Consider the following 26521-nt stretch of genomic DNA (forward strand, 5'->3'; position numbering starts at 1 on the left):
TTATCCAACATCATTGACGGGTTTTTAGTTTCCCTCAATTAGTCAACATTTTTCCTCCTCCTTGTAAGTAAAAAGTATGATTTTCAGAATAATAAAAATATGACAAATAAAACAATAGAAATATATTGTGACAGCTTTTAGGTCAGCAACAAAAGAGATTTAGGAACATCTTACAAGAATCGAATATTGAAAGGTAGAATAGTCATATTTCCCTTTCCCCTGCCGCTTTACTAATTCCTATAGCCCCTCTCTGTCACTCCCATTTACTAAGTCGTCTCGAGCCCAAATCTTTTTCAGAGTAGATTTTATTTGAAAGTGGGTTGTGTTCAAGGATTTTTATCAACTCTGCAGAACGAAATCTGTTAAGTTCCGAAAAGCTGGCAAAAAATCTTTGGTGAATAGCTATAGATTTTCAAGCTATTAATAGTACAAAAATGAGAGGAAAATTTTCCACCAAACTGTCCATAGTCCCGGACAAATTTGCCGAGACAATAAGTACAACAAAAACCTAGCAACATTTGCGAGAAAACATCGACGAAAACCCATTACGTTTCGACAGCCATCATCAGAAATTCAAGAGAAAGGAAAGTAGGACAAAATTAATTAATCAGAGGAAGGTCTTCCAGCTCTATGGGAGAAAATTCTGTCATCGTCTTGGGGTTTTTTCCATACTTACGGGCGGTTCAACGTGGAAATTATTCTAGCTCTATTTGACGCAAAAAAAATTACCCATGTCTCATTTGCAAACTTTTTCACAGCTAGCCTTGATACAATCTTGATATTAACGCACGCAAAATGCACTTAGTTCCTCTGTACTTGCTTAATTCAGAGTCTACTAAGGCATGAATACATCCGTTTAGCAGACATCATATAGCAAAGTAAAATAGATTCCGGATCTCACTCAGATATTCTTAAATGCTTAGGTATTTTTTTACTCAAGATTAAAATGAAAGAGCTAAAAACACCATTGAACATCATCAATTACTAATGAAGAAAAGGAGGTTTCCATTTTACGCGGTGTGAGGAGCGGCTTTTTGCTACGCTCAACAAAAAAATAAAGGAACAGAATAAATCTCTTTCAAATGAGCGATTCTGCGAGTCAATTGTCGCCGGGATTCCGAGGACCAACCTTGCACTTACCAAATTGTGATCCGCCCGATTATTGCAGTGCACCTCTCCTGATATTAACCACTTCGTTACTTCTCTTATTTGACTTTCGACAATGAAGCATTCGCTGCAATATGTTTTGTGCGTTTCGTGTATTCTAATATTCACTGCAAATTTAATTACCGCGTCGCAGTGGTCAGCTGATACTCTAACGAAAAACTGTAGGAATTCCGTGGAGGCAAAAATAGAGAATCAAATTTTACACAAATCCGATAACAGTACATTAGGATCTTCAAAAATAGTGCAGTTTTGTGAACGCTCCGCGGACACCACTAAGGCACCGTGGTCGTCAAAAGCGAGTTACTCGAATTGGATTTCAGTCGTGCTGTCGAAAAAACTTTCGAACTTTCGGCCGAAATCGAGGACCAACCCGCTATGCAATAAACATAGCTATCTGTACGAGGAAAATTTAAGGAATTTAACTTTGTGGGCAGTTCAAAGTAAGTGAAATTATTTAATCCATGTGACTAGATATTTTTAAAGCTATTGAGTGCTCATTACTTGTGAATTTTAGGTATATTATATACCTATAAAAACTGAGAATGTACCACTCATTAATCCACGCGCAATATTACTTGAAACATTTCAACGTATAGTAAAAATTACTGGGGTTTTTATATTCCTCATTTCACTTTCGATACGAGTTTTTAAACCATCATATGGGCTAAACAAGAAACGAAGTCACATTAAGTTATATCAGAAACGAGAGTTTTCAGTTTTTTTCTTCTACTCTCACACTTGATGTAAAAAAGGAATTTTGAGTCCTCTTCCGATTCGTTGGAAATCACTGATATTTTATTTTTCTTGATAATGCACCTAACTTGGTTCCGTTCTGTTAATTTCAGTCCAGGTGACAAAAATACACACAAAAAAAATGAATTTTGTAAATTATTTCCTTTTCTTCTAAAGAATGATGATATAATGTGCATATGACATCGATGACTAAATGCAAATAATGAGTATTCAAATTGCAACTTTCATCAAGTTTTCAAAGATTGATTTAAATTATTAGTCATTAAAATATGTTCAGGTGATTGAATTTTACAAAAGTTCTCAAATCTTAGTTCGCAAAAAAAGGGGGAAATGAGGAGGGTTCCGAAATGAGGCCCATTTGCATATGGGCCCTTTTTGGAGACTGCAATAATTAAGATTCATTGGATCTGAATGTACACATGCCCCGAGTTTTGACCTCATTATTTGACGATTGGAAACAAGAAATCAAGTTTTGTGTGAGTAAGTCAGGGGTCCTAGGCTGTTTTTAGGAAATGGGCCCGTAGCGCAAATGCCCTTTTTCTGAGAAAACTGTGGTTAAGCCAATTTCTCGCGTCCAGTCATGTGTACCTAAACACACCTGTAATGGAAACAAATGACTGCTACACAACGTACCTCATCTATCTGCATCCGGTTACACGATGGCGATTCTTGAAAGTTGGCAATATTGTTGTTCTTCTATTTAAATGTATGTAAAACAATCGATTCTTGGTCACCTAAAATCGATATTTTTCATGGATTTAAATAGTGAACAAACAGTGGTGCCAACTTACAAAATCGCCATTGCGGCCACGTCCGTCGCGGCGATGTGGGTATGAAAAACAGAAGAGATTAACAAACTTTATTTTTGTTTAGAAACTTCATCGACATGTTTCTTAACCAGAATTTCATGTAGAACACGATTCACACAACGAAAATTACTGAAACCAACTCCTAACGAAGATATTAACGTTTTTATTTCACATTGGTTACGAGGAATTTGAACTGCCCGCTCACAAGAAACTCAAAGCTCTACGTTAGTCAAATCGCGCACTACAGCGGTTTCAGCAAGCTTCTCAATCGAGCAATGTTCATTTCCCACCATGTATTGTACAAACTATCAGCAATGTGCTATAGCTGAGCCAAAGCGTCAAGATTGAGGTTGCCAGATTTTTATATCGCAGAGACTGTCATGATATAACGTTTAGCGCACGATGTGAATTACGTAGAGCATTGAGTTTTCATGAGCGGGTGGTTTGAATTCACGCATCAAGAATCATTAAATATCTTCGTAAGGAGCAGGGGTCGAGAGGGAATTGAAATTAATTTGATCGCCCTCCGAGTTCGCGAACGACCAAGCGTCACTTTTCGATCGCGATACTCGATCAAGAGGCCAGAGCAGGTAAAAGAATTTGGGATACCGAATCCCGAACTCAGAGGCGAATGGGGCGATTATTGTTCTCGTTCGAAGAACGAGAGGCAGTAGCGCGGGCAAACTATTCAGTTCCCGAGATGGGATATAATTTCTGGCCGTATTGGCATCCCCTCGTAAGACAGGAGGGAATTAAAACCCGATCTCGATTGCCCTCCTCGAAAGACGCACACGGGGCTTCCGATCGAATTGATCTGGATCGGCTGAGTTTTTGCCCGCAAAGGCTCTGGACTTTACCCCTGGATTCTTTCCTCCACTGCTAGTCCGCACACGCTGGACCGCGACAGCCGATCACTCCTTCCTTTCACTTTGGCATTGTGCTCATGCGTTCTCCTCTTTTACTTTCGTCCTCTACCCTGGCTATTTCCCGCCTGTCATGATTCGTGCGTAAACTGTGGGCTTGTCGCTTTTTGACTTCTGCACGTCTAAACATCTATTCCTCATAGCTGATCGGTACATGTAATGTCCATATTTCTTCTACTTTTGTCAGGGTACTTTAGAGAAGGCTCTCTTCGAATTTTCGGCTCATTTGAAAAATTTCGGCATAAAGGTCAGGAAATTGGCTTATATTTTTTTTTTCTTAACTAAAGCTTTAGTCCTCTTAGATTTATTGAGCTATTTTATTTGAATTGCATTTTGCAAAAAGGAATCAAGAGCATTCCAATATTGCTGGGATTGTGCAACTTACATTCTTTGATATCAAATCACTGAAATCATGCAAGAAATTAAATTTACAAGCGTAATTTTTGGCTTGAATTTATAGTTTATTGGGAGTAAAGATAGAACTTATTTAGGCGATCAGTTTATATTTGTAAGGTGAAAATAGTTGCGCAATCTTAGAAACATGGAATGCTCGTGGTTCTCTCTTGCAAAATGCAATCCATTCAAAGCAATATGAACAATTGAACACATCCGAAAAATGAATGAAGAGAAAAACGCACCCCTCTCGGAATGCTAAAATTCGCACCTTATGTTATAGCCCATTTTGCCGTGCTACAGACGAATGCCGTATGAACCATTGAACCATCAGACGTTGCCAAATTTCCTTTGATGACCCACAGATTATCGTGAAAATTCAACTATATTTTTTTACTGATTTTTCAGAGAACTTTATGAGCAATTTGATCTAAAGTTTCGAATAATTTTAAGGCGGTATAGTAGGGCCCACGAAGGATGATCCCTGAAAAATCGGGCGAATAAACGCATGGACCATGTAAATGTCAACGCTGCGAGATCGAGCACGCACATCGACGAAACTGGGTAAAAACGCCGTATGAACATTCGCGAGTTGCCAAATTTCCTCCAATTAAATGCCTTATTTTCAAGCAGAATTGGGCATATTTTCTCTTGAAATTGAGGAGTTAGGTGCAAAAGGGGCGTTAGGTCCATGACGCCCCTTTTGCAGAGACCGGTTTTTCTGAATCCTCATATCCTAAAATGTAGGTGTGCCAATTTTCATGTTATTACGTCAAACATTCACTGAGATACAGTAATTTTATTATTGTTAGGTTGGCTAAAAATGAACGTACCTAACCTCCATATTTTAAAAAAAAAAACCGCGATTATTCAGAGCTTCTAATTGTACAAACTTAAACTTGATAAAATGATCTATATTTAAACTTACCACATTATTTCCATATCTTTAAACATACATTTCATTTGTACAGCAACAAACTTTGAACACGAATAACTCAAAACGCGATTTTGTCAATGACGCCCCTTTTGCACCTAACTCCTCAATTTTCAGATGATTTAGAGCTGACAGCGAATAAAATTCCCTGAAAAATTGGAGGGAAAGTATTCACTGATTTCCCTGAAAATTCTTTTTTAGTCAACGGAAGTTTGGCATCGGCTAAAGGCTCATACGGCGTTTCCTTAGCAGGGTAGAATAGGTATTATGTGCGAACCGCCGCTATTCCACCCCTATCTTCAGGTCAAAATTTTTAAAAGGAAGCCCTTTCGTAAAAGATCAATTTCCTGTAATTTTGCCCCAATCTCTTCGTCCATTACATGGTTGAATTGCTTGTGAAATTCTGAACTAAATGATGTTTAATTGTAATTTACACTTTTTATTTTTTCCTTTTTTCTCCTTTTTATAGCGAAGTTTAATTTTTATTTATCTCATATAGTATCTCGAACTGTAACTTCTTTGCTATTTGACAGATTTTTATAAATGAGGCCTTTTTTTACTCGTGCTTTAACAGAGAGTGAGGAAACTCTACCTAAAAACTTTTTTAGCAATTTTCAAAAAATTTTGGATCATTCTAGTAGGACGGTGATATTGTTAATTACGCGTAAGTAATTAGGGTTCTATTGTGGCTCGGCTCGGCATTGTCGCGCGAGCTCCAGTCTCGGTCCGGACGGGGGTGTCTCACTGCTGCCAGTGTTTGCAAGAAATACCCGCGGCTCAGGGATCATCCCTCGTGGGCCCTACTATAATTCAAAACTTTTGGAGGAAATTTGGCATCACTCAAATGATTATGCGGCGTTATTCCTCAGCACGGAATCACCAGGGATGCGCTTTGATGTGAATGCTGAAAAGTGTAAGCGTGTCTAGGGTGGGACTTAATTTTTTCAATCAACCAAAAAAAATGTTGCACGGTCCTAAATGGTTCTATGTAAAAAAAACCACGGTAGCCAAAAATATTTTGAAAGATAGGAAAATTTACCCGACGCGCACACAGCCAATAGATCGTGATTTTTCCGATTGTTTGAGCATTTTAACCGTCTATTTTTGATATTTTAGTGAGTGATAGGGACTGGACGCTAGATGTTCAAAAATGTGTACAAACTGAGCACATACCTTGCACATTAAGAGAATTTTTTTTTTTTTTTCTCCCAAGTCACTCTCATTTCGCTTGGCAATGCCCAGTCCCTCCGCTCGGTTGCTCTTAAAATCGAAATTTCACCGTTTTTTAACTTATAATGAGCTTTGTGAGCAGCCACTAATGGTGGTAAAAATCCGAAAATTTGTGAAAAACAAATCCATACCGCATCAGTATAGCGTCTAGCCCACATACCAACTACAGGCTTCAAAGAGGTTCATCGTTGCATTTCCTGGCCCGCTCATTGGCCAGCGGTTGAAGTCGGGGCAATCGATGAGTCTCTTTGAAGCCTCTAGTTTGTAACGGGGCTGGACGCTTATGGAAGAAGAAATTTCAGAAAACTCCTGCTTCTTGGTTCGGCCACCAAACGGTCCGGGGGCGCTTCTTCGAATAGCACCGCCGGATCTTCCCACCGCGCCGCGCCGGTCTGCTGGCCCTCGACCGGCTGCGACGCGCGATTGTTCCCATTGTGCTTACTTTTGGGGTTCTCTCCGTCGGCGGAACCCGTGTTAATGACACCCTCTACCTACTAGCCGCTGAAAATTTGCGGACCAATTTTTTTAAAGTTTAACTAATCTTCATTTATTCAACGGATTCAAATTCAGCTCGCAATCCTGATGAGTAATATATATAATAATAAGTAATTATATCGGTAAGTTACTGATCAAAACGTGGGCCAAACGTGAAAGCGGTCAGACATGTGTTAATGACACCCTCCTTCTACTGGTAGAGGATAATTTGCCGACCAACTTCTTTACCGTTTCTAAAATGTTCTACTATTTCAACGGATTTGGATTCAGCTTGCAATCCTGGTGAAAAATATATATAATTACAAGTAGGTATATCGGTAAGCTAAACAAGAATTGGAGGAATGTGATAGAAAGTATTTTAAAAGCGCTAAAGACATTTGCGAGTTTTGCGATACCATACTTTTTCAATATACCTACTCATAATTATTCAAATTTTTCATCAGACTTCGAGTGCAAGACCGCTCTGGGCGACAAAGCTGTCGCGTTAGCGTATACCTACTTTGTGCCGTGCGACTCTGTTAGTACATTTTTTTAAATTCGAGAGTCACGAAGACACTTTGTCCCACGTTTTCATAAAGAAATAGCCAGATTTCTCTGAGAAGAAGTGACGTTAATTAATTAAAAAATTTGGAAACGTCCTTTACCACAGTCATTAATTGGAGAATTAAGAGGGAAGGAGAGATCACCCCGAAGTTGCTATGTTCAAGGAATCTGTGGTCATTATGAACAGAAAATTAAGTCTTCGTAGTTTTTCCTTCATATTTTTCATAGAGATTTAATGAATTTACTGTCAAGGAGTTTACCGTCTAATGGTTGGCGTTTATGGAACCAATCATTAACTCAGAAATCGTGGACTCCCATTGTCACCGGAATAGTGTCTCTTCACCAAAGGTGGTCTAGTTTATCCAAAATTTCTTAAAAACCTTTATAGCTCCTAAATTTAGAGACTGTACTTAGGGTTTTCGATTACAAATTCTGGAAAGTGAAATCTAAGCGCTTAAGTACTGAAATTGACTTGAGGTATAATGATTGCTGGAGGTAGGAAATTTTATGCCCAATTCCCTAAGTGCAAGGTGAAGTAATGCAGAGAAAATTGATTTCTTGCCTAAAACCGGGTTTTTTCCCCTTTTTTTTGTGTTGAGATTAGTAACTTTCGCTTAATACTGTTAGCCCTGTTCTCCCTTTCCCCACTTGCAGGATTGTACCTGGAATAAAAAGGAATGCATGAAATGCCAAAGAATATTAAAAAATACTCAGTTGGAATAGCAGTGAATAAATGAATTAAAGACTAAGATAAAAATGAGTAGGTAATAAAAAAGGGGAAAAAACAATGAAACATATGAAAAACCGGTGGATAAAACGTGTTTTGATACACGGCAAGGACGGAAATTTGAGGAAAGTTTTTGACGTATTCGAATTGCAGTTGCATATTTAGTTGCATTCAATTTTAAGAACATGAATATCATATTTCATAGCCTGATGCGTTTAATATTGGTAACGGGGGAAGAGGGTGGAGAATCAAGCAAAACCCAGAAGAGGGGGGGGGGGATAGTGAAGAAAAATTAATGGAAACGTGTGATAACAATATTTCAGAGGGAGAAATTGCCGCGGCTTAAGTGGACAAATTAACTGAAATGATCGGTTACCGAGCGAAACATGTCAAGAAATTCACAAGACGAAAAAATTAACCGTCCGGGTGTTTCGTCGTTTTCACCCTCATCTCACTAGCGTGTCAACGAACTGTGCTCGGCTGGTAGTGCATTCAGACGACCTGGTGCAGCCCGCAGGAAGCGCAGGAGCCGAGGGATGGCCAAGGAGGATGACTCAACGGTCAACCATGGGTCAACGTGGACCGTATGCAGGATTCGCAGCCCAGCGGACCGCGGCGCGCCCGACCAGGCGACCACTGAGCGATGAGAGGGAATAAGGAGGGAATAAACTGGCGTTCTTCATTCGCCTCTCAAGATGGGATATGAATACGAGTGTCATTGGCATCGCCTCTCTGAGGGCAATCGAATTAGACGGCTAATCGATCGCGTTCTGGGATGGGTATCGCTTTCGCCGCGATATGCCTCAGGTATCGAGAACTAAGAGCGGGCGCCGGACAAAAAGATTTGGGTTTGCGAACGGAGAGGGCATTCGAAACAAAAGGCCTCTCAACTCGCGAGCGAGGAGGCGATGCATATGAAATCCTGGAAATCGGCGTTCGCTCTTGAGAACCCTCTCGACCCCTGGTAAGGAGTTGATTTCGGTAATTTTCGTTGTGCGCATCGTGTTCTACGTTAAATTTTGGTGAAGAAACATGTATCAGAATGCTGAAATTCGTACCTTGTCTAGTGGTCCATTGTGAGGTTTGATAAATGTGGATACAGAAAGATGAAAAAAACCCAACAATATATGTAACATTTATGCTCAACAGAAAAGCAAAGATCCTATACGACTTGACAGGGATTCGATTCATTTTGGGCTGTGCGTACCGGCAGCATGTTCGTGGAAAGATGTTGAGGAGTCCCTCTCAGACGTTTTTGCCGATGTCGAAAAAGATCATGGAATCATTCTCAACGTTTCATTGACTGAGCGACTCTGTTCCTCTAGGATCGATGAAAAACAGCACATGCCTTTCCTAGGAAAATTAATCATGTAAGTCTCCTATGAATAAAGTCTATTAAAACTTGAAATATTGGTGCATATGAGAGGTATAGGGGCGTCATTTCTATATCAGGATTTTTTTTTTTGGGGGGGGGGGGGCTGTTTAAAGGGAGGATTTGCTTGGCGAGGATTACTTAAGGAAATATTTTGAAACACATAACTGATACATAACACGACATACATAATTGAAATACATTACTGATAATAATTGATCGAAATTGACAGTACTGCCCCTAAAGAGTTCAACTATAATATGTAGAAAAGGCCAGGGGCCATAGTCATTTTCTAAAATGAAAACGCTGGCGAAGAAGAAAAAGCAGTTGAGTAGAAATCTGAGAGTCAAGTTGATAGATGAACCCGGTAATCGCGTGTCTCGGTTTGCGACGTTGCAAACTTCCCACTATACTGTATTTTTTCAAATGGTAAACTATCGACATACAATTTTGAATATTTCTGTGATTTTTCGTATCTGTTGGAGAAAAATTCTATAAGAATACGATGAAAAAATTGGATCACTTCCCTCGTAAAAAATTAGGGAGAAAATTTTAATAGCGAAAGTTGCAATACGCACTCTAGTCAAGATACACATGATTTTTCAACTTAGAGCTAGCAGAATGAATGTTACATCGATATGGTCTGAGGCTTTGAATTTTGTCAGTTATTATCGTCTTACGGAACGTGCAAGTTATTCATTCTTGGAGGAAATACATATAATATGTAAATTAACTATAGCAATAGAAACTATCTACGTAGAATTTATGAGCCACAAATAGCTCATTTTTGGGAGTTATTTTTACCTGGTCCTTTTTACCATATGAGTACGTCCAGATTCAAATCGTTCAAGATTGCTTTACTAATTTTAAAGTATAGTGGTTTCATAGCTCTCCTTTCGTATATGGGTAGATTTTCGCTAGAGGAGGAGGACGTACCCGAGTTGGCTCCCAAACGTCCGAATCGGCTCCCGTTTGAAAAAGGGTCCCCTCCCCTAAGGGTCGAGTTGGCTCCCGTTAGAAAAAGCGTCCCCTCCCCTAAGGGTCGAGTTGGCTCCCGTTTGAAATGAGTGGCGTGTGCGACGCGCCGCGCGTAAAGCGGCGGACACTAGGTGCGAAATGCATGAGATAAGTCTGAGAAATTAAGAGTGCTGAGGAGAAATCAGTTATCAGCAGTAACACTCACGCCCAAACAATGATTAGGTATTCGGCACTGGACGTTGTCACTTTGAAAAGCAACTGATTATTTTCAATGGAGAAAAAACTTGGAATTTTTTCGATGGAAAAAAGTATAAAATTAAAAAAAAAAAAACTTTCCCTTCACACTTAATCCAGGCTTAGGACTGGCCAAAGAGTGTAGCGTACTCAAAGGGCGTGTTTAAAAAGTTTTTTTTTTTAATTTTATTTTGTTTGTTTATATCGTCTCTCTCCGGACAATGGGTATTAAAATGTAGGGAATGGAAATGATTAAAAACAGGTTATTAATTTTCACCTGCTACGGCCAATTAGCAGGACTTAGAAATAAGGATTCTATCGTCGGCAGAATCTTACGCCTATTTTTCGGACTGCCTCTACTTCCGCCCGATGAGGCTCGAGATTTCTTTGTGGAGGAACTAATGGCCATTAAGCCTTCAGATGAGCCGAAACTCGACGCATTCTTTGATTACGTATTAGATAATTACATATCTGAAAATGCCCCTTTTCCTCCGGAGATGTGGGCAAAGTTTTGTATTGACGAGGACACGACAACCAATTGTTGCGAATCATTTCACGGCAAGTTAAATAAAGAAATCCCAGGGTCACATCCCAACATATTTTGCTGTTGTAAAATTCTAATCAATATGCAGATTGATACATATGCGAAACTTAAGTCATGCAATATGAGAAAACCAAGTAAGAAAAATAGATTGAAACGGGAGTACATTGAGCGTTGTATGTTGAAATTAAAAACCTACGAATACTCACGGTTCGAATTTGTGAAACGAGTCTCTTTTAAATTCCTGCCTTCCCGATTATAAGTATCCTACTCCATGGCCATGTTCCAATGACAAGTCCTGCTAATTGGCCGTAGCAGGTGAAAATTAATAACCTGTTTTTAATCATTTCCATTCCCTACATTTTAATACCCATTGTCCGGAGAGAGACGATATAAACAAACAAAATAAAATTAAAAAAAAAAACTTTAAAACGGGAGCCAACTCGACCCTTAGGGGAGGGGACCCCCTTTTTCAAACGGGAGCCAACTCGACCCACCTAAAAATGGACGGGAGCCAACTCGGCAACTTCCGAGGAGGAAAATTTCATTTTTTCATTCGACTGTCGACTGAGGAGTCAAAGACATTTTAAGCCTGCAAAATATTCATCAGTTCCCTGGTAAAAATTGGCAGTAGAATCTGTGTTCCAAAATACCATAAACCTACAGCCGGCTGTAAGATTTTCAATAGCTTCTATAGCCGGCAACACAATTTCTTATGGCCCTTTATAGCCGATGGCAACTAAGCAACAGCCTGGCGATAAAATGTATGCTAAACGTTACTAATTACGGATGCCAGGACTTAGTGAGTTTTTGGACTACCGCTCTCTTTTTGGGCCGTAGCATCTTGATTTCTTTTGCGAGGAAAGCTCCGTACTTTTGAAGGATGCCTGCCATTCCTAATATGTTGGAGCGCCTGCAATTTCGTATGATACTGTGCAATACCTCTGGTGTGAAATAGTTGCTTCAAGCGCCGTGGTACGCTGCGGCGCGGCGCGGCGGGCGGGCAGCCAGCGCGAAACGCGCATTGGCGCCTTCAAACCTAACAGGAATACTTCACGCATTGCGCAATGCGTGAAGTATCCCTGTTAGGTTTGTAGGCGCCAGTGCGCCGCCGCTCCGCTTTGTGTTAGGCTCTAATATTTAATTTCGTGGAGTCAGCGTTTTTCAACCCATAACTTTGAAATGTTTGCACACTCTGTATGGATTATTCTCATTCTAATTGATGAAAAAAATATGTAGTAAAGGAAAATATAATGTGCGTTTTGTAAATATTAAGAGGATTCCGTACAAACTTAAGGATTTACAAAGCGCACGAATATCTACACAATTTCTTATAGCCTTTTATAGCCGATGGCTAAAAAGCAACAGCCAGGCGATAAAGAGTAAAGCCCGGCGATAGGAAGGAACTATAGTCCGGCTGCATAATTTTTTATCGCTTCGTATAGCCCGGCCGTATGATTTTCTCCGCATTCTACAGCCAGCGATATAATTTCTGCCGCCTTCTTTAGCCGGCTATAAGAATTTCTATGGTATTTTGAAACGCAGCTCCTATCGCCAATTTTTACCAGGGAATGGCGACGTGGCGTGCTTTGCGATATATCGATTGATCTGCCATTTAAACCTATGGAAAAGGATGAATGGACAGGAGTTAGCAACGAACACCTTAATAATCGTATCGGCCGTATGATTTTTTCCAATTTCTACAGCCAGCTACCTATATGATTTTCTATCGCCTTCTTCAGTCGGCTATAAGAACTCCTATGGTATTTTGAAACGCAGCTCCTATCGCCAATTTTTACCAGCGTTTGCCTTTAAAAATATAAGAATAAGAAATCGGAAAAGACGCATTGTTGTAACCTGAGGTACAGGATTCTCAGTTTTCACCGACAATGTATCAGTGAGGCGCAAGATATCAATATGACTTTTTATCAACATGTTTTCTTCTTGTTTTTCATTTTTCTTTCAGATATGATATTGTGCTCTTGACTGTTTTATGCGTCTGCGTGACATGTTACCATATCGTTCTGATAAATAGCGGATCACGATGTGAGGGTAATTAAAACCTTTAAATTCACATGATTACTTTCTATGAATGAATAAAAAAGAACCCCTGCTACAACGATCATGTCAATACCACACTCATCTTGGTCAACTAATACCAAGGTATATAGTGAGTGAAACACGATTCTATATTGACACCAACAAGGTCAAGAATGATGTTAAGATCGATGAGTAAAATGTTTCTAGAAATTTTTCCATTACAGGAATAAAAGGAAAATACATCAAAAGGCGCACCCTCACACACGGGCAAAAAAGAGATTGCGAATAACAACACGTGACCGAAAAAAGTCGAGGAATTCGTCTCTCATACTTACGATTTTGCGAATCTCCGCCGATATTTTTTATTCTTTTAAGACCAATCAATAGTTTTTCCCGAAGTTTCTACGATTTTTTCACTCGTTCGTGCATATTTACAGAGAATTTCAAGGAAATAATTTAGTTGGTTTTCCGACAAAATACACATTTACGTTCCAAGATTTGCTGCAATAGAGTTGCACTTTTTTCGACTGCATTATTCGTTATCGACGTCATGGCCAGGCAGTTAGTGTGGTATTGACATGTGCAAAGAAGGTAGGAAGAGAAGTTGTTCAAACAAGTTTTGGATTGGGCACCACCTGGGTAAAAGCGACGGGGACGTCATATGAAAGGACAGCGACAGGCCGTTGACGAAGAGGTGTTATACTTTGTCAGTTGCCCGATAACCTTTGGGAAGATGGGTACATGTGGCGTTTGGGTGTCGCAGAACGCCAGAATGCGTTGCAGGAGCAACTTTAAGGAAAATCGCTATCTTTTTTAGGCAATGAGTTACTTTTACTTATTTAACGCCTTTCTTTGATAGAATATAATTTTGAAACTATGCTTTTAATTAAAATTTTTCAGATAGTCAACAATTGAGTCTTATTAACATCCTATCTATTGTCAACAATATGGGGAAGCTTAATGAAGATAAGGGAGAGGAAGACTTGAAAGTGCTGAATGGAATTAAAGTTCTGTCGATGATGTTCATGGTCACCGCTCACAGGGTTGGAATGACGTTTGGTGGCATGCTTTACAATCCAACCTTTGCCGAAGAGGTGAGTATCGATGTATTTTTGGTTATATAGAATTTGATTAGAATTGAATACTGTAGGATGTTGGCCTCCTATGGTGCAATGGTCGTATACCGCTGGCCGTAGGTCCCGGGTTTGATTCCCGGTGGACCCGAGTTTGGGTCTCGAAAAAAGGTCAATTTAGACTCTATGTGTGTTACCAAAGAGCAGGAGCTTGGTCAATGTCCTATTGCATTCGTTGACCATTTTCATTTAATTGAAAATAAACCGTGAAAAAAAACCCACACATACACAGTGAAAAATGGTCGTGTTTGGTGTTATTCTGTGTTACTTTTCTTTGTGTTAGAAATGAAAACGTTCCATTTGGGTGATTGGCTTTGACGATCCTTTCAAAAATAAATGGGCGCTATAATGATCTTTTCAGTGAAAAAAAAAAAATTGGAGAGTTTCCAACACGTCCAATGAGTTCTTTATTACTTGCTTTTGAATCACTTGGTTTTTTTTTTTTTTTTTTTTTTTTTTTTTTTTTCAGGGTATCGAGGGAAGAAATATCTTATTGATAAAGTCGACGGTTGTGGATACTTACTTTGCTATCTCTGGTTTCTTAGTTTTTACATTCGGATACAATCAATTTAAAGCTCAGGGTATTAAAATGATACCATTGGCATTCATGTATAGATGGCTTAGGTGAGTGAAATAGAATAGAATTTGTTTGTCAAAGGGTACTGGTTCCTGACACATCGTGACGTGATATACTTGGAATATCTTAGAAAATGTCTTGTAATTCATGCAGAGCTTATCCGACATTGCTTGCACCTGCATGGAAATCGAAATAATTTTATCACGTCTTTTGCCCCATTTAACTTTTTTCCGCATGAGCATTTCTACTGTGCGTTGAAGTCTCTGAGACAGCGGGAAAGAGAACAAGTTCTCCTTCATTTTTGTGGATATGCAAGTTTGCCTCTTGGAAGTCAAAACAGTTGTATCCTGTGTTTCACCATATCTAACTTTTCTACTCTGCGTTAAAGTCTCTGAGCCAGCAAATGTCAACGGATGTGGATGCTCACTTTGCTATCTCTGGTTTCTTGGTTTTTACATTTAGATACAACCAATTTAAAGCTGAGGATATTAAAATGATTTCATTGGAATTCATGTAAAGATGGCTTAAACAAAGTGAAAATGAAATAACGGAGAACATGACGACACGTGCACTTTTAAAATCTTAATGAAATGGGAATCTGAAATCAAAAGGATTTTAGAAACTTTTTACATGCTTAAATATTAAAATTTATATGCGTGCTACACTGTTTTTGTATTAACAAGCAGGAATTTACATCATATATGAATAGATGCGAATACCCATTTTTTAGTTAAAAAAAATTTGAGCCCACTTCTCTCTAATCTCATGAAAATATTTGACTTAATTTTCTCTGTAAATCACACAAAGGAGTCTATTTGAAGGGCTTATAAACAGCTCATGTTAAAAGCCATTGAGCTACCTGTAAGTTTATTTTATTTTCTGTTTGAACCCGTTGCTTATTTGTCTTGTGCCTAGAGACAATGATTATTCTTTTGCACGTATTTTAGGTTGATGCCAGCGTACATGGCAATGCTTGCATTCATCATACATGCATTACCTTATTTAGAGGAGGGACCTGTGTGGCAGAGTGTTGCAGTGAAAGAAAGTGAGAACTGTCGTCGTCATTGGTGGACTAATTTCCTCGGAATAAACAATATTGTGGCAGCTGATGAGATGGTAAATGAATTGTATTTTCTCTTGCGTTTTACTTACCCGAATGTTTCTCTCCTTTCAACTCTATGCTCATGGAATTTAACCAAAATGATCAATTCATCAATCACGTTCACTGCCTAGGGCGGCCTTTGGCGGCTACGTAGAGTACATATATAGAGTCGTAATACAAGTGGGAGAGCTGGCGCCACTTTTGAGCAATTTCCAGGTCCCGAATTCAAAGATTCCTATGCAGCGCCGGGTCCCTTTTGCGATAAATTATCGATTGTTTGCGATACACGGGGACCTGGCCATATTCCACACCGCCATTTTGGATCAATATGTATCGAAAAAGTGACCCCGCACACCGGGCTCGGAACTCGTCGAGGAGAACACGGCGCAAGCTCTCCCACTTACATTACGACTCTATGTACTCTATGGGCGGCTAGGTGTTGCACAGCGCCAGACAGCGCCGTGAAAGCGGATTTAATGAATGCACATTCTATCTTTTATTATCTCATTTAAGAAAATTGGTAAAGCTGAACAGTGAATTTCATTTGTTACCCACATAAAATCATCTGCTGATAATGTAAAATTCATGGCTGTTTCAGTGTTTGGTTCACTCGTGGTATGTCTCGTGCGACTTGCAGCTCATAATAATTGGCAGTGTACTCGTCTACGTTTTCTCAAAAAATCACATGAGTGGATTGATACTAGCAGTTATGGCATTAATGGCCTCTATAATTGTACCATTCCGGAATGTGTATGTTAACCGTTACGAGGGCATCATAAAACTATATCAAAGGTAAGTCGACTCAAACTTCTGAAAATTTGAAAAAAAAAATGAAAAAAGCTTTAAATTTTAAACAGGTAGTCGATACTTTAAATTACAGTTCCTGAATTAAAATTAGTATGCAATTTTTTTCCTGCATGTATAATTAAGTGCTAATTTAACGATCAACAGACGGTACTCACAAATTTTTACTGTTTTTTTAAAATGCAAAATGTCAATTTATTTGTCCGTATCTTTTAATCTCTGTTCCTTTTTTTAGCTTCCTCGTCGATCCTGTGAAAGATACGGCGTTCCGAGAGTTTTACATACAAAGCTGGAACAGGGCAGGACCGTTTTTTGTCGGCATCATTGCAGGATACATATTGATGCAAATTAAGAACGAAAAACTGAGACTCTCAATGGTATGTAACGATACAAAAATGTACATCTCACTAAAACGTCTCTGTTCAGCAGTACAATCTCACCTGCGCGGTCATAATCTGGTCACCAGGTGAAAAAAACTTTTATGTTGCAGCATGATTCCTGACAGGAACAGGTTGATCAGACGATGTGGGGGAAAAAACACCCGAAAAAAGTGAAATGACACTGACAATTGCCTCTCATCTTTATTATGCGCTACGCTCAATGAAGTTGACACTGATCAATGGTCATTTTTTCCGGTTACAGTAGCTGATTTGTCTTAATGTATTCGTACATTCGTTCGAAATAAGAATTACAGTAAATTTGATAAGTATTAAAATAGAGAGATTTAACAACGAACGTTTTACTGAAATTATCGAATTCGTTATTTATGATGTGAGTCTTATAATATTAAAATTTCAATCTACCACGAATCAAAATTTATACAGTTATTAATATGCCACGCACGAAGAAATTCATCGCATGGGTTCGGAAATACGTATGATTTGTAGAGGAATTCAGCCTCTACTGTTTTGCAGCATTTTCTCGAAAATTAAATTGGCATTTGGAATTATTCTTAAGATTGTTCATACATACATACATACGAGTCGCTGTTATAGCGCTCTTTGGCGCTTTGCGACACCTAATCGCCACAAAGCTCGGTCTTCCCACAGGTTATCAGGGAGTTGACAGAAATGAGCTTAAGATTGTTCAACTCTGTTCTTTTTCCTCTGGTGTAAAGTATATTCCTCCCCTGTTTATAACATGGGCGGTTCATTTCTTTTACCTTAAGATTTTGTTTTTGTTCGGGTCATTGTAACAACCCAGTTGCCTATTCAACTATTTTTCCCTGTTTTTCAAATAATCTGCCGGAAAAATTGTCCGTTTCCGTGATGAGTAAGTCCAATTAGATGGAATTAGGTGTTGCCTAATTTTCTCTCATAATTGATTATAGAAAGTTTCAAGCCGTCAAATGGTTTAGTTCCCTGGTAATAAAATAAAACATGAAAGGAAATGGAGTAGTGTGAAATGTGGTCAGGCTGATTTCGATTAAATGTTTTCGTTTACAGAAAAAAAGTTCCACTCAAAGAGGCTGTCTCCTGTTAGCAGGTTCCGGTTCCATTTGATGAAAAAATTGATTGAGTGATCAAAGCCTTGCTATAAAAAAAAACTTGGAAATCAATCCATGGTGCTCGTATACCTGCTGTGGACAGTATAATTTACTGATACATCCGACGAGTTGCAAGCTTAAAAAAGAAGAAAAAAAATCACCAATAATTTACTTCTACGAAAATTTATGAAAAAATTATTATAACTAATGTTAAGTAAATTAATTTGATTGTCTTTGAAATGTTTACAGCCAAAACGGTGGTTTGCCCTCTGCATTGCAGTCATAGTAGGTTTTGGAGCACAAGTGCCCGGCTGGGCATTTTACGATAATGACAGGTCGTACAATCCCCTAGAGCATGCTCTGTATGCGAGTCTCCACCGAACTCTCTGGGCCGTTCTGATTTGTGCTGTGATAGTCATTCAACTCGGTTGGGGTTTCGGTAAGTTATCCTCCAAAGGTAATTATTGCCAAGGGCATGTCACCACTCTCCATCACAATATGGCAGCGCATTTCATATTTTTTCCTGTTTTTCGTATCAACTAAAAAAATAAAGGTAAAATGTGGAGACGAATCACTTTTTCGCAGGTGAAAGGAAAAGTTGTTCAAACTCATCATTAATCTCTTTTTGGTGCCTTTGAATGTTCCAATGACCTTATTTTGGTTTTAGGTGAGGCTGTGGAACAGATTTTATCGCACAAGTTCTACACGCCACTCAGCAGATTGATATATCAGGTTTACTTGATCCACGGAGTCTGGGAATTGTTCCACCTCGCCAGTCTTCGTCATCCTCTTTATGTTTCGGTCCCGCATTTCGTAAGTGACTTTTCCTCTCTCACAAAGTTGCACTCAACAAAATTCACGTTGCAAAAAAACATTGTACATTCCAAGTGCAAAGAAAAAACGGCCTCCACCTCTTGTTTTTTCTTCAAAGCCTCGAATCTTCTCGGAGCTCTAAGCCGGTGACTTGGAGCAGCAAATTTGAATAAAACAGTCCTAGCCGTCTGGCGCCTTCATTTTTTCAAGTAGGCAACACAGACAGCCGTCGAGCACGAATAGTTGCATGAAGGCGTTATTACGGACGCTGCAGCAGGCAGCCGAGATATGAATCGAGGACGTTTTGTTTCATTTTAATTCTTCATGATAATACCCAGTGAACCACGTGCTGCTTTAGTCAAAACGTATCAATTTTGGAAAATGATGTTCTGAGTGAAACGGAAAATTCGGAGAATTTTGCAATATGACTCTGTATCAATAGTAGAACCAAATGGGTATTATAAAAGTCGCTTTACAGCACTTCCTCGCGCTCTACGACTCCTAACCTTCACTGACTCTCTTTCAAACCACAAATCTTGGGAGATTGAGCACCTTAACATTTCCGCTTCAATCCCTTCCCTCCATCCTTTCATTGGGCGCCCTCTGCGTCTTCTCCCAGGAGGAACCTAGTCAAGGACCTTCTTCGGCAACCTGTCTCCTGCCATTCTCTGAACATGACCATACCAAATGAGTTGTTTTTTCATAATATCATGCACGATTGGTGCACCAAATGGGTGCCTGTCAAATTAATAGAACTTAGCGCAACCATTCAACTTTGGTACATTCTGACTCGAACCGCAGGCCAATCACATCCTCTTTTGTTCTAGGCTACACTGGTGGCTGGTGACTTTCTCCTATCTAATTTACTGGGACTCTGGTTGTACCTCATAATTGATCGGCCGGCAGGGAACTTGAGAAGTTATTTAATTGAACGGATATCTAGGCCCCGGTAAGTAGACAGTAATAACACACTTGATTCTTTTAAAAAATCTTGGTTTCTGCAGGGCCAGATCTTGGGGGTGGCCACATAGAACGCGGCCCATGGCGGCAAATGTGCAAGTTTTTTTTTTTTTTTTAAATATAGGTATAAAAAAAAATCGGATTAAGAAAATAATTACAAACGAGAAAATGTAACAAAATCTCTCATTTCCTGAGAGTGTAGTAATTTCTAATTTTGTCGTCTTTCAATGATACAAGAGACAGCACCTTTAATATAGTCGAGTTAAGAGAGAATAGACCTAACACGCAATTTAGCTTGGAACGGCGCGGCGCAGCAGAGAGCAATGATGACGAGGACTTGAGATGGAAAGGAGAAGCCCTCGGCGCGGCGGTCGGCATGTAAGACATATTAGCGCCTACAAGAGTGCATGAATACTTCACGCATTGCGTCAAACATAGTGCGTTCAGCAGCGATCGGCGTGAAACGCATAGCGCCTACAAGACTGTCGTAATACTTCACGCATTGCGCCAAACAGTGCGGTAAGCGCGACGCGGTGCAGCGGTGGAAGTTAAAATTATTGAAGCACATTCATGTTAGTTCTTATTTCTTGATGTTTTCGTTCATTTCTTACCATTGGAAGGCTTTGTCCACACAGAGATAGGTTTACGGAACTTAACTTTTGCTAGTAGTGTTGATAGGGCTTTCGCAAAAAATGTGTCCAACACGAGTGAACGCATCTTATGCACCCCTCCCCCTCCGGCACATTCTTTTGATGGTTTTTATTGATGTTTTAAATCGAATGAGAAGGGGGCGGCCAAATACAGGCGGCAAGAAGGTAAATCCGGCCCTGTTGGTTTCTGGTGAGAGAAAAAAGAACACCAATCTTACAGCACATTATAAGGGCTTTTTCCCAGCAAAGTTCAACCCTAGTAAAAGTGAGTCAGCCTGACTCTTTTTTGCTAGGGACACTCAGAGGGAGTAAAATTCTCTACATTTAAAACAGGCATCGGTACTTCTTTCGCACCCATGATGACAGAGGCCTTTCGTTAATAAAGCTGTGAGTCACAAATAGATTTACTTAAACGACTTTAGCAAATGGGTGGTTTTCATACGAGGATTAAGAATAAACAAGAATAAACACCTTAACATTTCCGCTTCAATCCCTTCCCTCCATCCTTTCATTGGGCGCCCTCTGCGTCTTCTCCCAGGAGGAACCTAGTCAAGGACCTTCTTCGGCAACCTGTCTCCTGCCATTCTCTGAACATGACCATACCAAATGAGTTGTTTTTTCATAATATCATGCACGATTGGTGCACCAAATGGGTGCCTGTCAAATTAATAGAACTTAGCGCAACCATTCAACTTTGGTACATTCTGACTCGAACCGCAGGCCAATCACATCCTCTTTTGTTCTAGGCTACACTGGTGGCTGGTGACTTTCTCCTATCTAATTTACTGGGACTCTGGTTGTACCTCATAATTGATCGGCCGGCAGGGAACTTGAGAAGTTATTTAATTGAACGGATATCTAGGCCCCGGTAAGTAGACAGTAATAACACACTTGATTCTTTTAAAAAATCTTGGTTTCTGCAGGGCCAGATCTTGGGGGTGGCCACATAGAACGCGGCCCATGGCGGCAAATGTGCAAGTTTTTTTTTTTTTTTTAAATATAGGTATAAAAAAAAATCGGATTAAGAAAATAATTACAAACGAGAAAATGTAACAAAATCTCTCATTTCCTGAGAGTGTAGTAATTTCTAATTTTGTCGTCTTTCAATGATACAAGAGACAGCACCTTTAATATAGTCGAGTTAAGAGAGAATAGACCTAACACGCAATTTAGCTTGGAACGGCGCGGCGCAGAGAGCAATGATGACGAGGACTTGAGATGGAAAGGAGAAGCCCTCGGCGCGGCGGTCGGCATGTAAGACACATTAGCGCCTACAAGAGTGCATGAATACTTCACGCATTGCGTCAAACATAGTGCGTTCAGCAGCGATCGGCGTGAAACGCATAGCGCCTACAAGACTGTCGTAATACTTCACGCATTGCGCCAAACAGTGCGGTAAGCGCGACGCGGTGCAGCGGTGGAAGTTAAAATTATTGAAGCACATTCATGTTAGTTCTTATTTCTTGATGTTTTCGTTCATTTCTTACCATTGGAAGGCTTTGTCCACACAGAGATAGGTTTACGGAACTTAACTTTTGCTAGTAGTGTTGATAGGGCTTTCGCAAAAAATGTGTCCAACACGAGTGAACGCATCTTATGCACCCCTCCCCCTCCGGCACATTCTTTTGATGGTTTTTATTGATGTTTTAAATCGAATGAGAAGGGGGCGGCCAAATACAGGCGGCAAGAAGGTAAATCCGGCCCTGTTGGTTTCTGGTGAGAGAAAAAAGAACACCAATCTTACAGCACATTATAAGGGCTTTTTCCCAGCAAAGTTCAACCCTAGTAAAAGTGAGTCAGCCTGACTCTTTTTTACTAGGGACACTCAGAGGGAGTAAAATTCTCTACATTTAAAACAGGCATCGGTACTTCTTTCGCACCCATGATGACAGAGGCCTTTCGTTAATAAAGCTGTGAGTCACAAATAGATTTACTTAAACGACTTTAGCAAATGGGTGGTTTTCATACGAGGATTAAGAATAAACAAGTGGTACGGAATATAACAAAATAATATGAACTATGCAAAAAGATAATCTGGGTGTCGGAACTTGGCGGTTTTGAAAACGCCTTCAAATGCGGCGTGATACCTCACGCATTCCGGGGAGTTCAAATAGTTGTATCATTGCGCCGTAAGAATGTGACGGAAGATTACAATTGAAATAGCCTTCATGCACGCTGGCCTTTGCGATTTCCTGTGACATTTTTGCAGTGGTTATTGCATAGCTTAAGTGCGCTTCAGCTAGAATTGTATTGGAAGTCGACCACCTAGTTATGCGTTAGAATTTTTCACTTTACCTAAACTTTGATTTCAAGACGTAGGCATTCCCTGTTTATTAATGTTTTATACTTAGATACTTGTTTCTTGATGATGAGAATGCCTTGATCTTAGTTACGAAAAGTTATGGAACGAAAGTTTACAAAGTTATGGAACTTTTAAGTGTTTTGCCACATGCGGCAGTAGGTACTTTTCTTTCGTACATGATTCTTTAAAAAGCTCTCTAATTGTATATTTTTTTCGTCCATAATAATTCTGAGTGAACATAGACCTATCTTCTTTTTACATTTCTAATCACAGGATTTAAATTCGTAGCTTCTCTAGATTGCACACCAACAACCGCCTGCATTAAAAATCCAGTATAAAAAACCTCTGTACTATCAAGAACTTAGGCATCCCTACTGGCTATAACGAGTGTACCTTGCCGCGCCCAAGTAGCAGTGATCGCGATAAATAGCGATTATGTCGGTGGCAATATATCGAGATATTATCGCATTAGTGCTGATATAAAATAGGATCACCTCCTCCTAAACATGTCGATATATGGCGATTAAAGCGCTATACACATCGCAATTTTTGGTTCGATAAAATCGTGATCAATTTCGATGTGTGCAATCGAGATTAAATCTCCATTTATCGCGATTTTTATTTCGAAAATATCGCGATAAATATTGTCGGGCGATAAAAGCGCGATTTTATCGCGATGAGATCGAGAATAATCGCTCAGATGTTGATGGTCCTGGCGATTTTGTAGCCGATAAAATCGCGATATATAGCGATTTTTCCGTTGATAAATGGACGTATTTCTGCCAAACGGAACTATGTGCATTAAGACATGAGCCCTGGTACTCCTGAGAATGTATGCACAACAGGGCTCACGGCGTAATGCACATAGTTCCGTTTGGCAGAATTACGTCCAAATGCTACTTGGGCGACTTCGCAAAGGTGACAAAACTACTGCGCGCAACTAATCATGTTCCGGAGCTACTTACATTGCCATCACGGTTATTGAAGGCGAACTCGACAGAGTAAAAGACACGCTAAGAGGAGAGCTATCAAGCAACGCGTGTTCCTTACCGGGACAGAGCGAAAGTGACAAAATTACTATAAGTAATTATTCGTGCTCCGTATAGCCACTCATTCTTTCATCACGGTTATTGAGGGCGAACTCGACAGAATGAGTCGTCATCCTAGTCGGATGACGACTGCGGTATAAAATGCCAAGAACTTTTTAGGGTTGCCAAGTTGTTTTAGGAATAACATATCGCATTGGGCAGTAGTTTTAGATACCAATTTTGGATGGCAAACATCCTTGTTAAAAGTCGTAGGCGACCACACGTTACTCACTATTGAAACCTTTATGACTTTTTGAATTTTCAACCAAATGAATTGATCTTGGTCTCAGTAGCAATCTATTAAGCTTGTCTTTCAAAGAGGACCAAGAAACGCTTCTACCTCGCTTACTTTTGAAATCATAGCATTTGTCTCACTAATTTTTTGACAGCCTATGTGTAGCTCTAAATTTATTCATCTAAATTTGTTCCAGGGAATCTAAGAAAAATGGTCTAAAAGTATCCAAAAAATGATACGATCAAGATGGAACCTGGGACAATGATACCCATCCATGATAAAAATCTGGATGCAGCGACATGATTTTCGATTGAGAGGTTGGAAGAAAGTTTCAAAGTCAGCATTGCGTTCTTAAAACAATTTTCAGCCTCTCTTAATGGAAGTTACTTTCTTCTGCATCGCGAGAGTCATGAGAATTTGCAGTGTCAGAAGACAAGTAATTGATCTCAATTTTGTCAGCCCATCTAAAAATTTTACTATTTGTATAATTTTTCCTTCGGCTCCTCTTCCAGAATTTTGTTAATCGTTTTATGAATAGAATTGAAGAAAACGTTACAGACTTTCAGCTTTGCATAAAATTCTTAAGATGTTCCGATGTTTCTCAAAAAATGTTTTTAGGATAATTTTTAGAAATTTAACCTTGCGAATCTTAAATCCTCTAGAAGGTCTAAGAGAAAAATGCTTTTGTACTCTGGAAAATTCTTCAGAGGCTCTGCTTCTGTACATTACTGAAATAACTATCTGAGAATTTAGAATGTCCAAATTTGAAAAACAGTGCCGGAGTACCTGTGTGCGAATCTAAATAAAGACAACAATTGTGAAGGAACAAGGTTTAAAAGAAGCTTTACTAAATAAAAACATACCAAAGTGTTTGATTCGTTGTATTCCTGGTATTTTTCATTGATTTTCTCTCTCATGGCCCACGGGTTAGGAGGGATAAATGGATAGGAGTGAGCAAATTTGACGGATATTTTCAGGTAGGTAAGTATTGTATTAAGTAGTGAGGATTGGCCTGACTGAACCCAACAGTGCACCTTTCACAGCACATTAAGCTGTTGAAACTTGGATTTCTTCATTTCTTCAGCTTCCAAAATGTAGATAACCCTGTCCAGCATCTCAAATTGCTTAAACTCAATAAATGAGAATTGTTAATGGTCTCTGTTTGTTATTTCTGGTTATTCACTATAACAAAACAAGTGTTTTCTTCAAACTGAAAGTGATCAACATGAAGAAAGTTTTAGACAGTAAACAAGCTGTCCACAAGCTGATACGAAACTATTTTGGTTTGGTTTACCCCCTTTTTTTCTCTTTTTTTCCCTTTTGATTTAACAATAAGAAACAATATTATGGTTCATTATTCAATTCTAATTTATTCACAAAATTACAGGGTCTAATTAATCACAGTTATTTGTCGTTTACATTTTTTTCTAATTTTACAAAAAGAAAAAATAGAATGCAAGCAAGTCAGTAAAATTTAAAAACAAAACATTATTAATATTTTTTTTCATTTGCGATAACCATAAATGCAAGAATGAGGCAAAGTAGATACAAAGGAGCAATAACTCCGACATAGGTACTACGCCATGACTTGAAATGATTTTACCGATCGAAGTAAGGTTATAAAATAATAAGAAAGCAAAGACAGGCTTTAACTTTAATTTTTCTCACTGGATAAAGGGGAAACGACTATTGGATTCAACAATAACAATATAGCTTATACAAAAATTATTTAAAGGGAGCTCAATCTGAGAGTATACATTCCTGCAAAGCCTGAAACAACTGGATGCGTTTAAATTAAAAGGAACTATATCAATCGTGACATGAGGCCTGTGATTCATGTATTCTTATGGATCTTTCATGTCAGAATAAATATATTTCATTTTTATTCAAATAGCTGAATTCAAAGTAAATATGACCCTCTTCATGCTTTGAGACAAATAAAGGAGTGAGGAATTGATAAATTGACCAATTCAACACACAAAAATAAAATGTTCAAACAGATTTGTTGGCAGATTGATACTAATGAACTTAAATTTATGGTAACCAAGTAAAAGGTGCAAAAAAAAAACCGAACAATAAACGATTTCTGTTGACCAAGAAAAATTTAATTTGCACTCTTCAACACTTTGTTTTCTCCAAAGACATAAAGACGGAGGGCTAAAAGCAAAAAATGAAGCTTCTTTTCAACCACCTCTACGATTGGCTAGAGGATTGGCGGCGAAATCGGGACAA

At 39.1% G+C, this 26521-nt stretch overlaps 1 protein-coding gene across 1 annotated transcript; it reads left to right on the top strand.

Moving 5' to 3' along the window:
* The first annotated feature begins 1146 nt into the window (after positions 1–1146).
* On the top strand, positions 1147–25446 carry LOC109037309 (O-acyltransferase like protein). The gene is made up of 13 exons (XM_072300564.1): positions 1147–1607; positions 9124–9344; positions 13066–13151; positions 14040–14233; positions 14742–14896; positions 15797–15965; positions 16550–16743; positions 16991–17132; positions 18491–18680; positions 18909–19054; positions 19882–20003; positions 21411–21532; positions 24486–25446. The coding sequence occupies exons 2-12, from the start codon at positions 9319–9321 to the stop codon at positions 21472–21474; spliced, it is 1488 nt and encodes a 495-aa protein (XP_072156665.1). The 5' UTR covers positions 1147–1607; positions 9124–9318; the 3' UTR covers positions 21475–21532; positions 24486–25446.
* The last annotated feature ends 1075 nt before the right edge of the window (positions 25447–26521 follow it).

This window comes from Bemisia tabaci, chromosome 5 (genome assembly GCF_918797505.1).
Source record: "Bemisia tabaci chromosome 5, PGI_BMITA_v3".
Taxonomy (NCBI): domain Eukaryota; kingdom Metazoa; phylum Arthropoda; class Insecta; order Hemiptera; family Aleyrodidae; genus Bemisia; species Bemisia tabaci.